Genomic DNA, 16,060 nt, shown 5'->3' with positions numbered 1-16,060 from the left:
AACAACACTGTAAGATGGGGTATTAAGGTATTTTCCAAATTATAAATGAGGAAACTAATGTATAGAAATGCTAATTAACTTGCTAATTATGCAATTAAAGAGAGGTGGAGCTAGAATCTGTACTCAAGCTATCTGACTCAAGCACAAACTTAAACACTGTAGTATTTTGTTTCCTCTCTTTTAATATACAAAGATTTCTTATACTTCAATACTAAAAGGGTGAATATCCAAAAGGAAATATGAGTGTAAATGCCAAACCAATTCTAAATTAAAAAATACAAATGGTCAATACAATTTTGAAAAGATATTCAGTCCCATGAGGAAATAAAAAGTGAAAATGAAACACCAAGCAGATACAGCTTTAGCCCAGTGGTTCTCCTGAGGGGCGATTCTGCCCCTGCCAGGGGACATCTGGCAATGTCTGGAGACAGTTTTGGTCATCACGACTGGGAGTTGCTCTTGGCTTCTAGTGCATAGAGGCCAGAGATGTTGCTAAATATTCTATAATGCACAAGAAAGTCCACTACAATAAAGAATTATTCATCCCACAATGCCAATAGGGCCAACATTGAAGAAATCTGTTTTAGATAATCAAATTTATCTTTTGGTATACTATGCTTCTAACTCAAAATTTTATGCAGCTAGAGTCCAATGTAGAATCAATGACCATCCTAATGTTAAATCAAAACTTGAGCTCCACATGCTTCAGAGGGAATCAAGATGAACACATCAAAGCAGTAAGAGGAATGAACAAAGGTGGGGAAACAAAAAGCCACAAGCAATTTCATCAGGAGCAGAAAATGAATGTGAAGGGAGGACCAGGATCCGTGTTTTGCCTCAATGCAGTTTTTCAGCACTGTTAATGGCAAAGTACGGAGTAGGGTCAGCTCTAGGCTATCTCCTTCTAAACTTCTCAAAGATTCCCCACGTCACTGTGCAAATCAGAAGGCACAGCACATCTGGAGGACCTTGTGTTATTCATAATAGCTCCCAAATGGAATTCACCCAAATGCAAATAGTAGGGTTATGATTTAGTCTAACAATCCAGCGTAATTTTATTTTGAGATGAACAATTACGGTTATAAAGTCACTCTGCAACTCAAGCAAACTCATGCTAGGTAAATAAATAAATAAGACTATAACACTACACAGATATAAAACACCGCAATGTAAAAAGATACTAAGAGAATAAATTTGGAACTTCTGACACTAATCCCTTTAGAAAATGATCACACGTCAGTTGAGGAAGACTGGTGAGGCACTGGCCAGCCTCAATTCCTTTTCTTCCTCGGCACACAGTTAAGAGTTTCTATTGCTCAGCCTCCCTTAACGTTGAATACGATTGTAATTTGGCCACTGGGATGTGTGGAAGACAGGTGCCCTACCTCCAAGCCTCGCCAGCAAAATCCTCTCATTTTCCTCCACATCTCGCTTTCAGAGTGACTCCAAGGCCTTCGGAGATGAAGGATCCTCTAGCTAGAAAGAATCCCCAGGGGGCTGTGTGGAACAGAACCCTCCTCCTACACCACCCCGTCCCAAGGAATTTATCGTGCTAAGGCAGTGAGAAGATTGTCTGTCTGTCCTAACACATTAGTTGTTTGTCCTGATGTATTATTTGTATTACATTTTGCCTGGACATATACTTATGATGAACAAGTCTTACTTTTGCGAAGAGAAACATCTAGCTTATCCAAGAGTCACTTATTAGACATCTTAATGGGACACATTTTTATTGTACAACCAGGAAACAAATAAGTAAAAATATATTATTATACACCTCAAAATAAACATCTCAAAAATCAATCAGGCTGACCTAAAATTTGTTTTAAAAGATCTAGGACAACTATAATTTTGCCATGCACATAAAATAAAAAGTTTTATTACACTTAAGCACCCAATTTAGCTCTGAGGTTTCTGGGAGTCAAGGCAATAAAAGCAAGCATCCAGTCAATCAAGCATGTACTGAGGAGCTAAGATTATGCTTGGTCCTGGGAATATATAGGTCCTGGACTATACATATGAATGAAATATGATTCTTATCCCCCTCACATAATCTCTAAGCAAAAGTATGGAGTAGTTGGGCATCAAGGGCTTATACTCTCCCTTGCCTATACTCTTTCTTCCTTTGAAATTCCATTTTCAAGTAATAATTCACTTTATGAAGATAAAAACATTGATTTGGCAAATTTTTACTTAAGGCAAAACACCCTCACAGTTAAAGTAGAGTGTGCAGCCATGTTGTGGATAAGGCTGTATTTCCAACAGGCTTTCTGAAATACTAAATGTAACAAATATATTGGTTACTCTCATGAAACTTATAGATCCCAGGCAAAGTAGGTGAGGAACCACAGGACTGAATCATGAATTTGGAAGGAAAAGAAAAGGAAGAAGGGAAGGCCCTGGCCAGTATGGCTCAGTTGGTTGGAGTGGCCTCCTATAGACCAAAGGATTGTGGGTTTGATTTCTAATCAGGGCACATGCCCAGGTTGCAGGTTCCATCCCGGTCAGAGTGCACGTGAGAAGGCAACCAATCAATATTTCCCCAACGCCCACTTCCTCTCTCTCTAAAAAAAAAAAAAAAAATGAAAAACAAAAGGTCCTTGAATAAGAGTTAAAAAAAAAAAAAGAAAGAGAAAGAAAAGAAAGAGAGAAAGAAAGAAAGAAAGAGAGAGAGAAAGAAAGAAAGAAAGAAAGAAAGAAAGAAAGAAAGAAAGAAAGAAAGAAAGAAAGAAGGATGGAAGGAAGGAAGGAAAGAAGGAAGGAAGGAAAAAAGGAAGGAAGGAAGGAAGGAAGGAAGGAAAAAACTTGGAGCAGTCACACCAGTTATAAAAAGTTATAAAAACTGATTGCAGTAAACTTTGGTAGTAATGCTTTTACCTTTCCCCATATCCTTGATGATGATCTGACAGTCAAATGCAGGTGACCTGTTGTCGCCATCCCAGAGGTGGAAGGTGAAGCTGTCTTGGTTTTGAGAATCCATTGCCCCAGTGTGTGTGTATCTCAGCAAGTTCAGATCCACTTCCTCCTGAGTGCATTTCATGCCAGGGTAGAGTGGGACCCAGTCCCTCCCTATCTGAAAGGTGCCAGAATTAGTCAGCTGCCCATGCCTTTTATTTCCAAGCTGTGTTAGTGGGCATTTTCTATATCCCCTGAAAACTTCCAATATAAAGATAGTTCAGAAAAACTTCTGATTCAATTTTTTATCATTTTACCTTATTTTTCCTTTCATAGAAATATATTAAAACAATTTAAGAATTTGAGGGGGAAATGGCACCAGCCAAAGGATTTTTGACAGTCATGTGGCAATTCAACAGCAGTGCTACTTCCAAGGTATTTATCATAAGCAATCATAGCAGATTAAATATTCCAATTAAAGAGAGCAGGTGGATAATTGAGCTGCTGGAATTGATTCTTTAAATATTAAATGTGTTTCACCTGGGGTTTTCTATTTTTTTTAAGTTCATATCATTGTACAACTAATCAAACCTATATTATCAAATTGCTTTGTTATAGAGCTTATCTGAAGAAGATAAAACAAAAATAGAATGGATGTACTTAGCCTTACTGAAGCCCAAGGAAAACTATCAAGCTCTCTATTACTCTCTATATTTATACCCTGAGTCAGCAAAGAACACAACTGCAAATATCAGAATTGTTTTAAAACAAGCTAACATTAGTTAAGCATATCTTTGGTACAGAATTCAATTCAGAAATTGTGATACTTTTAGTTTAAAAAGGTTCTTACCTAGGGAGAGTTGACAATTGAAAGTATTAGAAAACATAATTATAATAAATCTGTATGTGATTAATAATTCTATTGTTATTCTCTCAAAACACATAGCGTTCCACAAGAATAAGCCATAAAAGTCAGTTGACATAATTCAAGAAAAATGTCATCTTAAAATTTTACCACATAACATCTTGAGCTTTTCCTATCTGGTTTAAGAGACTAAAACTGAAATTTAAATCACTCTTTTTTTCCCTTGAGATATTATTACCCAGACTCCCAGTTCCCGGCAAAAATGCTTTGTCCTTCTCTCTTCTCATTGTGCTACCACTTTGCTTTTTGTCATTCTTTTGGGAAAATATCCTCTTTTTAATATTTTCACTCAGCTGATATTTGTACACAGGTGTGTTCTGCTCTAGTGCTCACGGGGTGAAAATTAATTATATTGTAATAAGGTCATGGTTTCCATTCTAAGATCTATTTGCATATTTAATTTTTAAAATAGATTCTCTTTCTGGTTTTAAACTGGACAGCCTGTAATTCTATTTAACTTTTTCCTTTGTAATCTTTTCCCAAGAAGTAAATACAGAAAAAAGGTAACTTTTGCTCTCTCTCTTCTCCACCTAATTCCCCACTTACACTCCCTCATGTGAACTTTGACTTGATAAAACCATTCCAAGCCCCAAAAGAGGACGATAAAAGAGACTCAAAGTGCAGAAACTAAGGAAAGTCAACAAGAAAACAGGAACCCTGGAGAAATTTCAGGAGGCCCAGAGTCCTGGTCCCTGGTCTTGCAGCCTCGGAGAACCCCTGACGAGCTGGGAGAGAATTACGTGGCACCGTACCGAGCACCTGGACCCATCTGGACTTGCACACATCCAAAACACGTCAGTTCCCAGGCCCCCAAATGTATGAGCTCTCACTGCATTTCTGCTTCATTACTCTTTGAAATGAAATAAGGACACAGCTGTACCTCAATTTAAATCAGTGATTGCTCTTCACTCTGATTCTCTATGGTACCTACAATCTAAGACAATCAAGCTCTTTCACGCAGAATGAATCCTTGCTGCCTTTCCAGGAGTGTCTACATGACATTAAAAGTTAGGCATTCAGGCAAATAATCACACTGGGGATGGCTGGTGGTGGTGGTTGCTAGCCTTAATCCACAATTCAAATAAACATTTTGATGGATTACTCAAGTGACCTTTTCAAGCAACCGATCTGTAACTTGCGATGGATATCATGAGCACAGTCTGAGTCATTTGTTAAAAGACCGTCTTTTCTCCATTGTACTGACTCTGCTTCTTTGTCAAAGATCAGTTGACTATATTTGTATGTATGTATTAGAGGGATTTTTTTTTTCTTGTTCCACTGAGCTATTTGTCTGTTTCTGCACCAAATCCACACTGTCTGGATTACTGTAGCTTTATAGCAAGTCTTGAAGTCAGGCACTAGGAGTCCTTCCACTTTGTTCTCCTTTGATACTATGTTATCTATTTTGTGCATCTTGTCCCTCTCCATAAACTTTGAAGTCAGTTTATTGATAGCCACAACAATGGCCCTAAAAATAGTCTATTTAAAAAAATTTTAATCTAGAGGGAATAAAAATATCTTTAAAGTTCTCATTAGAAACCAGACAGCTAACTGAGTCCAGCAACTCTCTCCCTTCACTCAAATTTAGGTACAGTCCCAGTGTGGAGGGAGCAGTGAAGAACCTTAATATTGGCTGAATTTACCCTGAGTTGATTAAGAAAATTTTAAATAGTGTGAGTTAACCCCAAACTAGGAAAATTATATTTTCTACTTTTAGGCAAAATTTGGCTATTAGAGAATAAATTCAGTTATAGAAATCTGTGTGTTGGGAACATTTATATCAGCTATATTTATTTTGAAAAAACTGAAGGTAAAATGGCCACTAACCTTAAGCTGAAGCTGCCCATTTTGGGGAAGCCTTTCAAATAAATAGTAAATCTTCTCCCTGGGTGAGTCTTCATCTGTGGCTGAAAGAACAGCGCTAGAAATAATACGAGTTTCGCCCATATTCATTGTGATTTCAGCCCTCCTGTGAAAAGAAGATGTCTGGGTTGACATGAAAATAGAAGGCATTGCTTTAGCAGGGGACACTTATTAATGACTACTGCAGTTTCTAATCATCGACAATTAGGGAATAATATTCAGTATCCCAAGTATTAAAAATGATGAGTCAGACTCATGTAAAAGGTTCTCATTTCTCTTTACACATAAAAGTCCTAAAAGACAGATAGTCAGCAGTAATGAATATGGTATGAGCTAATTATATACTTCTAATTGTTTATATACAGGACTTCACAATTTTATGCTATAACTTATTTTTATAAAAATATTTTGTTTCTAATATTTTGTTTCATATAACATCAGCTCCATGAAGTAAGTGGTTCAGGTATTATTACTCTAATTTTACAAGCAAAAACTTACAGAGATTCCATGACTTACCCATAGGGGGCCTGGTGCCTTTTATAATATACCATTATGAGTTTGGTGATATTAGGTAACTGGTGGCCCTCTACATTACTCTCTCTCTCTCCATGGTAATATATGTGGAAGGTTCTAATACAATGTCTGTCACATAGCTAGTGTTCTCATGGAGAAACAGAGAGAGAAGAAAGTATGTCAGAGTCTGAATTATACTGAAAGAAAGGCACTGTGGGCACGTGAGGTGGGGCATTGACAGTGTGCATAGAATGTTCCCCCAGCACCATGGCTGCAACGACAGGTGGGCTGACAGGTGGTGACTAAGGGATCCAAAAGCATCTACCACAGCATCTAACAGAAACATCAAAGAAATGGTGTCAAACGTTTTAACAGGGTCCAGTAAGATTAGAAGAGGTTTGGCTAGGAATCAAGGGGGCAGCTTTAGTAACGTGGTTGAGGATGGAGCCTGTGGACAGAAATGGGGAAAGTGAGCACAAGCTCTTCTTTCAAGTAGTTTGAAATAAATGAGGAACCGGGTCATCTTTGTAGTTTTAGAATGAGGATGCCTGCTTGTAATCATCATAATAACATTTATGAGCTCTCACTATGCACTAGCTCCTTTTGCAAGCAGTTTTACATATTTTCATTCATCTAATCTTTCAGACAACCCTATGACAAGAATATGTTATTATTCCCATTTACAAAGAGGTTTACAAAGAGGTAGAGAGAGGTTAAGTAACATGTTCAAGGCCACACCACCAATAAGTGGCTGAATCAAGGCAATCTGCCTCCAGAATTTGTTCCCTCGACCACAAATGATATCCCTATGTTTTGTTAGCAGAAGGAATAAAAAGGGAGATTGGAAATGCAGGAGAAAAAAAGTATCATGGAGCACATTCGGGGGGGTGGGGGGGCAACTGATATACCCAAGGACACACATGGAAGGGAAAGAAGCAGGACTATAACTTCCTCACAACAGGACAGAAGGCAAAAAGAAAAGAAAGAGAAAGGAGGGGTTTTGAAGCAGGGTTGAAGGAGATTTGGTGATTCTGTAAATGAAGCTATCCCAAGAAGTTTAATAGCAAGACTGTAGAAAGACATATAAGTCAAACAGAATAGAGTGAATGTTATTGATTTTAACTGTCTGATCCCAGTTTTCTAGTGGGCATAATACCTATTCCCCCGCAATGTTGATGAATTTGAGGAACTAATATATGTGAAAGGGTCCAACACACTGTCACATAGTAAGCACTTAATAAGCTTCAGTTTTCACCTCCTTCCATCCCTCCCTCTTAGGTAAAGTCAGGTCCTCAGAAAGGAAGTTTCATAATACTGCAATATCCTTCATATTTTCGTTTTTTGTAAGTCAAATCAAGAGATACCATTCCAACATTCTAGCTAGGAAAGAAATTTCTGCTGGATATGCTTAAACTGGTGTTTGAGATGCAACCTTCCAAAAAACTGTCGTCAGTATTTCTCCTACTGCTTTTCAAGGGCCTTGCTGCAGGCCCATAAGGGAACAGCAGGAGAGTTAGCAGGGACCTGTTCGAGGTCCTCTTTTCTGCAAAGTGGAGGAGACTTTGGGAATTTACGCACTTTTAGAAAGTTGTTCACTTCCTGATAAAAACTTGGACTGTCTGCTCAGTGCCTCTCACTGCTGCACCATTGAATGTAGAGGCAGAGTGGTCCAAGAGCAGACCCTTCTCTACACTCAGCACTAGCAGACACAAAGCTCTAACTTTGCACACTTCTGTACAGTTGCCAATAGTAAGAGAAATGGCTGGAGCTAGAGAAATATAATTGATAAAGATCATACTCTATGATCAAACTCTGATCAACTGCAGAGGGAGATACTGAGAAAATGTGCAATTAATAATATCAGCTCAGAATTTTTAAACAGCAATTGTTTGGACATTAGGTGGCAAGAAGATGATTCATACAGAACAGTGTAGCAGGCTGGTTGATGGACAATGACATACCAAGATCATAAGAGAGTGGTATTTATATACTTCCCTCAGCCACTCTTAGTTAAAAGTTTTACCAAATCCACAATAAGAATGTTCTGCAGTTAATATTATCATATTTTAGTTGAATCTATATATTAACTGCACTTTGGTACATGTATGTGCTTGTGTTGAAATATTTAATATACTGTTCATTTTATACTGTATAGGTTTTAGAGAAAAATCAAACAATTGAAGGACTCACTTGAAAATTGTTAAGGAGCAGTTACATTAAGTAATATTTGCACTAAGGTTCTAGGTACCTGGGTAGATGGGACAAACTGATAGTCAGGAGCAAGGAAAGATTTGTTTCTCTCTGAGGACACACTATATTTTCACCTAGCCTTCTAGACCTCAGAATTCTATAAAGAATCTGAAAGGGACTCTTTTCAGGTAGCTTACTTGGTCAGCAATGGTTTCTCATCATTGACTGGGGTGACCTCTACTGAAATGGTCCTAAGTATCTTATGTTTCCCATCTGACAACTGGATTGTAAAGTCATCAGCAAGGTTCTCTGAGCCATCATGCACATACATCAACTTCATTCCTGGGAGAAGGGGAAAAAAGGAGAAAGTAAATCTTTCTTATGATTGGACAATTCCAAAACATGTCACAGATAACTGTCTTAATTTCCAAGCTATTGGAGATCATTAATCATTGCAACGGGGTGAAATTAAACTGTTTTATGAAGTAAGAGTAACCTCTTAATTCATTAAAATTCCCTATTTAAATACAGTAGTCCCTCACTATATCGTGATTCACTTATCACGGCCTCACTATATTGCGGGATTTTTGAAAATATTGAATTTTTCGCTATATCATGGGATTTTGTAGTACTGTATACGTATGTTGTTAAAGTTATGTAGGTTTAAGAATGTAGAATAAATGCAAGGTTCCTACTTCACAGGGGGTCTGGAACAAAATACCCGTGATAAGTGAGGGAATACTGTGTACTTCAATATTTGATAAAAATATTTTTAAAAATCAGTGAGAAAAGGATATATTATTTAATAAACTAATTAAAACAATTGTGTCAATGTGCTCAAATGAAACAGAAAATTAGTTCATTACCTGGGGGAAATTATAATTAGATTCCTATCCTACCTGAAGTCAAAAACCAAAATATATTCTATATTAACAAAACTTTAAAAATAAAACTATTTTTATAACTATATAGCAGCCATATGGAAATATAAAGAGACCCAGAAAGCCAAAACAGTATTGAGAAAGAAGAACAATTTTGGAGGACTCACAACTTTTTATCTCTGTACTTAAAATCATAAATTAAAAATAAAATAAAATATGAAAAACCTTATTTGTAATGTAACAAAAATATAAAACAACATTTAATGATCTCTTATAAATCAATATGAATTAATAAAAAATGGGCAAAAGACATTATCGGGCAATTCACAAAAGGTGAAGCATATGGTCAATAAACATAAAAACAGGTTCAATTTTACTCATAATCTTAAGAATTTCAAATCAAGATAAAAATGAGAGTCTGTCATTGACTTCCAGATTTGCAAAGGTTTTTAAAAATAATATTCATTATTGACTAGGAAATAGGCATGCTTAAGCACATGGTCACCATGGCAATTTTTCTCCTAAAAGCATTCTAAACTCTCACCTTTTGTTACCAAGAAATTTCATTATAAAATTTTATTTAAAAAAAAAACTAAGAGATGTGCACCAAGAATTGTTACATAAGTATATGTAAAATGTTTATTAATATGTAACTTGTAATATCAAGAAATTAAAAGCTATCCACATATTAAAAATAGAAGACAGTTGTATAAAATTATATGTATTATTTTCAGTAAATGAAAAATGGTAGTTATCACAAGTATATTTTCAATGAATACTTTAGAAGTATAAAAGATGCTTAAGAGAATTAATAATAAACAGATTACATGATATGCTAGCAGTTTTATAAGTTCTATATGTTTGGGGTTAGGGAATGTGTGTGAGAACATACTAAAGTTAAGAAAAATGTAGCCATAAATGAACTAAAAATAACATAGAAGTGAAAATTAATCTCTGAGAATATCACCAAAATATTAATTTTTATGAACAATTTTTATTTTTCTTTAAAATGATTGCATAGTGCAAACTCACATAATATGTGTAAATTTATTTAGCCTAACAATAAACAATAAATGCTATTTTTAAAAAACTGATTTTTTTAGAGTAAAATTTGAATTATTATTCCTTTTTTCCTGTGTCATAAATTTGGAAAAAAATATTGTAACAATAAATTGTATTATTTGCTATACATGACTTGATTTGGTAATATCATTAAGCTCCAGAATGTATAGCTTTACCGTTGATAAAAACAGAAATATATGAATTAGCCTTTCGACTTCAAACATGAGATGACATTGTACAACTATTGCAAAATTAACCTTGGGACAGAGAGCTTGTGCTTTTTATTTTTATTTTTTTAATTTTCTTTATTTTTAGAGAGAAGAGAAGGAAGGGAGAAAGAGAAAGAGAAAACATCGATGTGTGAGAAACACATTGATCAGCATTGCCTCTTGCACACCTCCAACTGGGGACCTGGCCCACAACCCAGGTATGTGCTCTGGCTGGGAATTGAACCAGAGACCTTTAGGTTTGCAAACTGGCACTCAATCCACTGAGCCACACTAGCCAGGGCAAGAGCTTGCACTCTTGTTGAGGAAAAGAAAAATTAGAAAACAGTAAGAACTGTTGACCAAGTGCTAAGATGAAACACAAAAGAGGAATGGTTTGGAGGGTCTGGATGGGCTCCAAGGAGGAAGTCAATAGAAGGCATCATATTGTCTAGCTGGGGGAAGGAGGGAGAAGGACCTTCCAGGCTCGGGAAACAGAAGCAGACTCAAAGACAGGAAGGAGAGTGAGAATAGGCAGTGATTCTTGAAGCATACACTTTACTCAAAGATTTAGAAGTATTTTTATATATAGAAAATGGGTTTAGATCGATTTTTTTAAAAGTAATTAAAAATATAACTTAGGGTACTACTATTTCAATGTGCCATTTTCTTAAGAGAATGTATTACTGTTCCTCAGAGAACAATGAATTATTATATATGGTTCTATATTTGTTTTAAATGGGAAATTTTGGCAGACAAATCTCTTCAAATTTAGTTCCATGATCTCAATAGTTTTAAAAGAAGTTTTTTAATATGACATTAAAAGTTTTAGCTAAAATACCAAAAATCACCAATATCATTTTTACTGATGCTCTAAAAGTGAAAGAAAACATATTATTTTCTTTACAATTACCCACTATCTTTAGTTGGCTCTCCATGCCCTACATTAATCTAGAGTCAAGAGAAAATCCCTGAGGTATAAAAGAATGAAGTAGGTAAATGTCATTTCTTTACTTTCTATTTCTCTGTTTTATTTTTATTTTTTTCTAGGTTAAATTATTTAAATCAAGAACAAACAAACAAAAGTGGAACATGATATACCATTCCTGAGAAGTTCCATGGAAAAGTTGTGAACAAGTTCATGCTCCTGGCCAGGCTTGTCTGGTTCCTTATACTGAGGAAAGCCTTTGCTAAACGCCCCACTGATGATGAGGCCATGACGTGGTTTATGAGTGATGCTGAACAGCAAGGGGTCCCGGGGAACATCCAGGTCAGCAGCGTTGATGGTGGAAGAATCCAGCTCTTTCATCTGACCTTCACACACCTAAATGACAGACAAGTCAGGAAAGTCAGCTGCATACAAAATAAAACTGGTCTTTTTTTTGGCCAGTTGCTCAAAAGAAACATTTTTAAGATATCCTATTGCAAATTTTCCATGGGATGGGTGTGTCCTGAGTTCTAAATATTTGCTGGTTTAACATAACCTTAGAAGAACAAATCTATTAATCTGTTTCACATTTTTGCTGAAGACTTCAAAGCACTTGATTTCCATGATAAAGGGTACTGTGTGTGTGTGTGTGTAAAATTTCATAATTCAAAATTGAGGGGAAAAGCAACCAAAAGACGCTTGCTTTCTGGAAGTCAGAGAGAAGTTCACTTGTAAAACTGACTATAGACAGACCCTTCACCTTCAGATCCTAAACTGTCATTTTAACCTCCTGGACCTTGTTCTTTTTATAATTCTTACGTTTCTGTTTCAGAAATGACACAGATATCTGCTATACACATAGGGGTATTTGGTATTCTTCCATTTTTGTCATTGCAGTAAAAACATCTGTATTTCAATGCAAATCAATAATTGAGACGGGTGCTTCTGGATGCACAATGTAAATTTTAACTCTGGGTCTCTCATTTCTCCCCAATCCTCACATCTCTCTTTTCCTGAACTACCTTCATCTACTCTCACACCTCACATCAGGTTTCCTACTCTTTTAAGCACAATCAGAACTGAATGTTTTTTATTTCATTGAGGATCTAATCATTTAGAACTTGATGTGGTACTTAACTATCTTGATCTTCTTTCTTACAGTAAGAATAAAGAAAATAAAGAAATATTTCTGTTTTCTATTTTGAAATGTAGCAAGATCTAATTAATAAGAGTATATCAATTTAACATATGCTTATCAGGAATCTGCAATGTCACTGGGCTACATTTGTGGGGAATACAAATATTCTGAAGAATAAATGTTAGATAGAATTGTGAAGGCCTATCGATCACTAATTATAACACAAAGAAGAAAGTAACCAGTGCTACTAAATATGGATAAACAAGAAGTGCAAAAGGGTAGAGTAGACCAGGAATGTCATTATGGCTGAATGGGCACTTTAGCCTTGAAAGATTGAGAGGTCTGTCCAGAAAGTATCCAGCTAAGTAACATGAAAAAGAGACATTTATTGAAGACGATACAAGATACAAGACACAATGTACATAGGATAATATGCCTCAGTCCCCTTCAAAGTAGGCACATTGGTACCCCACACAGTTCCTCCAGCATCTCTTCCACTGTTCAAAACATTCTGCAAAATCCTTTGTTGGAATTGCCATCAGCTGCCCCATTGTATTTCCTGAATCTCATCGATGGTTTGAAATCTCTTCCCTTTCAAAGGTTATTTTAGTTTTGGGAAAAGAAGTCACAGGACATCAAATCTGGACTGTAGGGGTCTGAAGTCACCTGGTTGATTTGATGTTTCACAAAAAAAAAAACCCTGTACAAGACATGATGCATGAGCAGGTACATTGCTGTGATGAAGCTGCCAATTACCAGTTGCCTACAGCTGTGGCCATTTTTGTTGTATTGTATCTCTCAACTTACAATGAATATTGGGGTAGTGCTCCCTATTAATTGTTTGGCCTGTATTGGATAACACCTTCCCAATCAAAAACACAGTTAACATGGTCTTGCTCTTGCTGTGACTTCACCATACCTTCTTTTTGACCATCTTTGAAACATTTGTGCCACACTTTTATTTGTGCTGCAATCATCGCATCATCCCCGAAAGCCTTCTGAATCATCTGAATAGTTTCTTTGGAGGAATGTTCAAGCTTAACACAAAATTTGAGGCAGAGTCATTGCTCTACTCATTCAGTCATTTTGAATATGATGGCCACACAGTACACATGCTCACTCAATGGCATGTACTTTTTCCACTGACTCGTACAGTGAAGTCATCATTGTTCACATATGTGCATTCCAGTTCACTCTCCTTGGCTGCCAGGTTATAGCAATGTCTCACAAACCATTCTCATTATAGTAACAATGGCTGGACATTTTGTGGACAAGACTTGTATGTAGTTTACAGATGTGAAAATCTCTTTTTTTTTTAGCCTCTTTTATTGACTATAAAGGGAGCCTTCCCGAAACTGCTTTTCATTGAGTTTGCATAATTAAGAATCCTCTGCTCTATCTGATATCTGGGCTAAAATTATGCTAACCTTCTTTATCTGGTCCTACTTACTAAGGATGAAGATGGCTTCATAATTTAATGTGATATAATTATGAAATCATCTTTGATGGTAACTTGTCTTTTTCTCCAAGAAATGTAATAAAGCAACCTAAAAATATGTCCTAATTATTCTTCATAGAGTTTGGGACTCCTGGACTCACTATATGGCAAAAATTGTAAATCAGTTCACAAAATGACTGGGAAACTTTATTGAAAAAATGTGGGATTCTTTTCTTGCCCATCTAATAGCTTATTGAGATTATAAATAAAAGGTTTAGATCAATATAAACAAAATGTAGATATTCACTAGTAGACAGATTTGAAATGGATTATAATAACAAACTAAAACCTCACTTTTTTGCACATTGTACACAATTTGATGGAAGCCCAGCTATCCAAAAAATATATATACTTTTAGACAAGAAAGCAAAATAAAAATGATTTTTTTTTTTTAAATCACCGAATAGAGCTCCACATTTGTTACTCTTCAATAGTTTCCCTAAGGAATGCTCGGGTAACAAGCATGGATACTTTCAGAGAAAACTAAGAAACAATTTCCCAGTGGCCTAATTATTTCAGAAACCCCAACCCTAAACCCTGGATAGATTCAAGACAATAGAGGTAGATGTAGAATAAATTATTTATATATTTTTTCTGTTGCATAATTATGTAGGTGAGCTTCAGAGAAATCTATGTTCCACTTAAAGGAGGAAGGCAGGAGCTGGCACTTAAATCTCATCATGGGGTGGCTCTCATTAACCATTAAGTTTCAGTAGAAAACAAAAACCAAGTAGAGACTTTTGCATTTAGAATTTGACATTTTTTAGTGAAATATAAGGTAAGGTAATGGTTTTAAAATAGATGATATTTGCTTCAGTTAATGTCAGAAAAAAAAAGATGATGAACATAACAACAATAATCCAAATGGCACCTCTTTACTGAGTCTACCATGTGCCTGACCATCTTGATCATCATGGCTACCCCTAAGGAAGACTTGCTATACATTTTTCAGATGAGGAAATAGAGGCATAGAGAAATAACTTATCCCAAACCCTACAACTAGTAAAATGCAATACCCAAATGCTTCTTATTCCAAAGTCTGGGATCATCCATTTAGTCAGAATTGACTATTGGTATGCCTGAATTAAATCATTATATGTAAAAAAATAGAAGTATTTAAAAAGAATTCTATGCTGTTATCAAAAATTTAACATACATAATTAATTATTTTTTAAAGTAGAGAGTAGTAGGTATAATATGACCCCCTGATTTGTAAATGGAAACATACAGAAAAATTGCACATACATATAACCATGGTATGTGCACAGACTTTTTGGTGGTATTAATTAGTAAAAACTCAACTGATGAGTAGTGACTATGAGTAGGAGCAGTTGAAAAGGGAAAGTTTCATATTTCACTGTATATGTTTATCAACATTGTAACTTGTTTAATAACATACATTTATTATTATTATATAAAAGATAACAGGTGTTATCTCAGGAGTAATATTATGGGCCATTTTAACTATATATACACACATATATAAATTTTTAAGTAAAACTAACAAATATTATATTAAAACATTTTAGAACTGCATAAAAAGATAGGTTCAGATTGTATTTTTTTATTTCATATATCTTTATAACTAGCTATATTTAAAAGTATGTCTGTAATTTATGAGTAAAGAGTCCTTGCCATTATAGCATTGGTTAAGAGGGCATGTTGTGGAATCAGTCTACTTAGGAACAAATTCCCTAAGTGACACTTACTTTCAAGTTCTGTAATCTTGGACCACTTAGTTAACCTCTTCCTGGCTCATCTTTGTAGTTACTAAATGCCAACAATAATATAATCACCCTAAAAGCTTATTTTGAGGATTAAATATAAATATACATGTAAGGGGGTGGGTATAGTACCTACAACCTAGTCAATATTTATCTTACATGTACACATAACTATAATTGCATCCATGCATTTGCTATATGCTAGCAATTATTATTACCATTACCATCAGGAATATT

General features: G+C 35.5%; 1 protein-coding gene across 1 annotated transcript in view; it reads right to left on the bottom strand.

Annotated features, from left to right (window-relative positions):
* FREM1 (FRAS1 related extracellular matrix 1) overlaps positions 1–16,060 on the bottom strand; it is a 165,517-nt gene that overhangs the window by 54,625 nt on the left and 94,832 nt on the right. The window contains exons 20-23 of the mRNA XM_090274092.1: positions 11,637–11,859; positions 8,584–8,728; positions 5,648–5,789; positions 2,878–3,073 (exon numbers count right to left, since the gene is read on the bottom strand). Of these exons, the coding sequence (XP_090130218.1) occupies positions 2,878–3,073; positions 5,648–5,789; positions 8,584–8,728; positions 11,637–11,859 (706 nt within the window). The remainder of the gene's footprint in view (positions 1–2,877; positions 3,074–5,647; positions 5,790–8,583; positions 8,729–11,636; positions 11,860–16,060) is intronic.

Source organism: Furipterus horrens, unplaced genomic scaffold, assembly GCF_987537825.1.
Source record: "Furipterus horrens unplaced genomic scaffold, mFurHor1.1.pri manual_scaffold_4, whole genome shotgun sequence".
In the NCBI taxonomy this organism is placed as follows: Eukaryota; Metazoa; Chordata; class Mammalia; order Chiroptera; family Furipteridae; genus Furipterus; species Furipterus horrens.
Note: the sequence above shows the minus strand (reverse complement) of the source record. Positions and strands in the feature narration are given on the sequence as shown.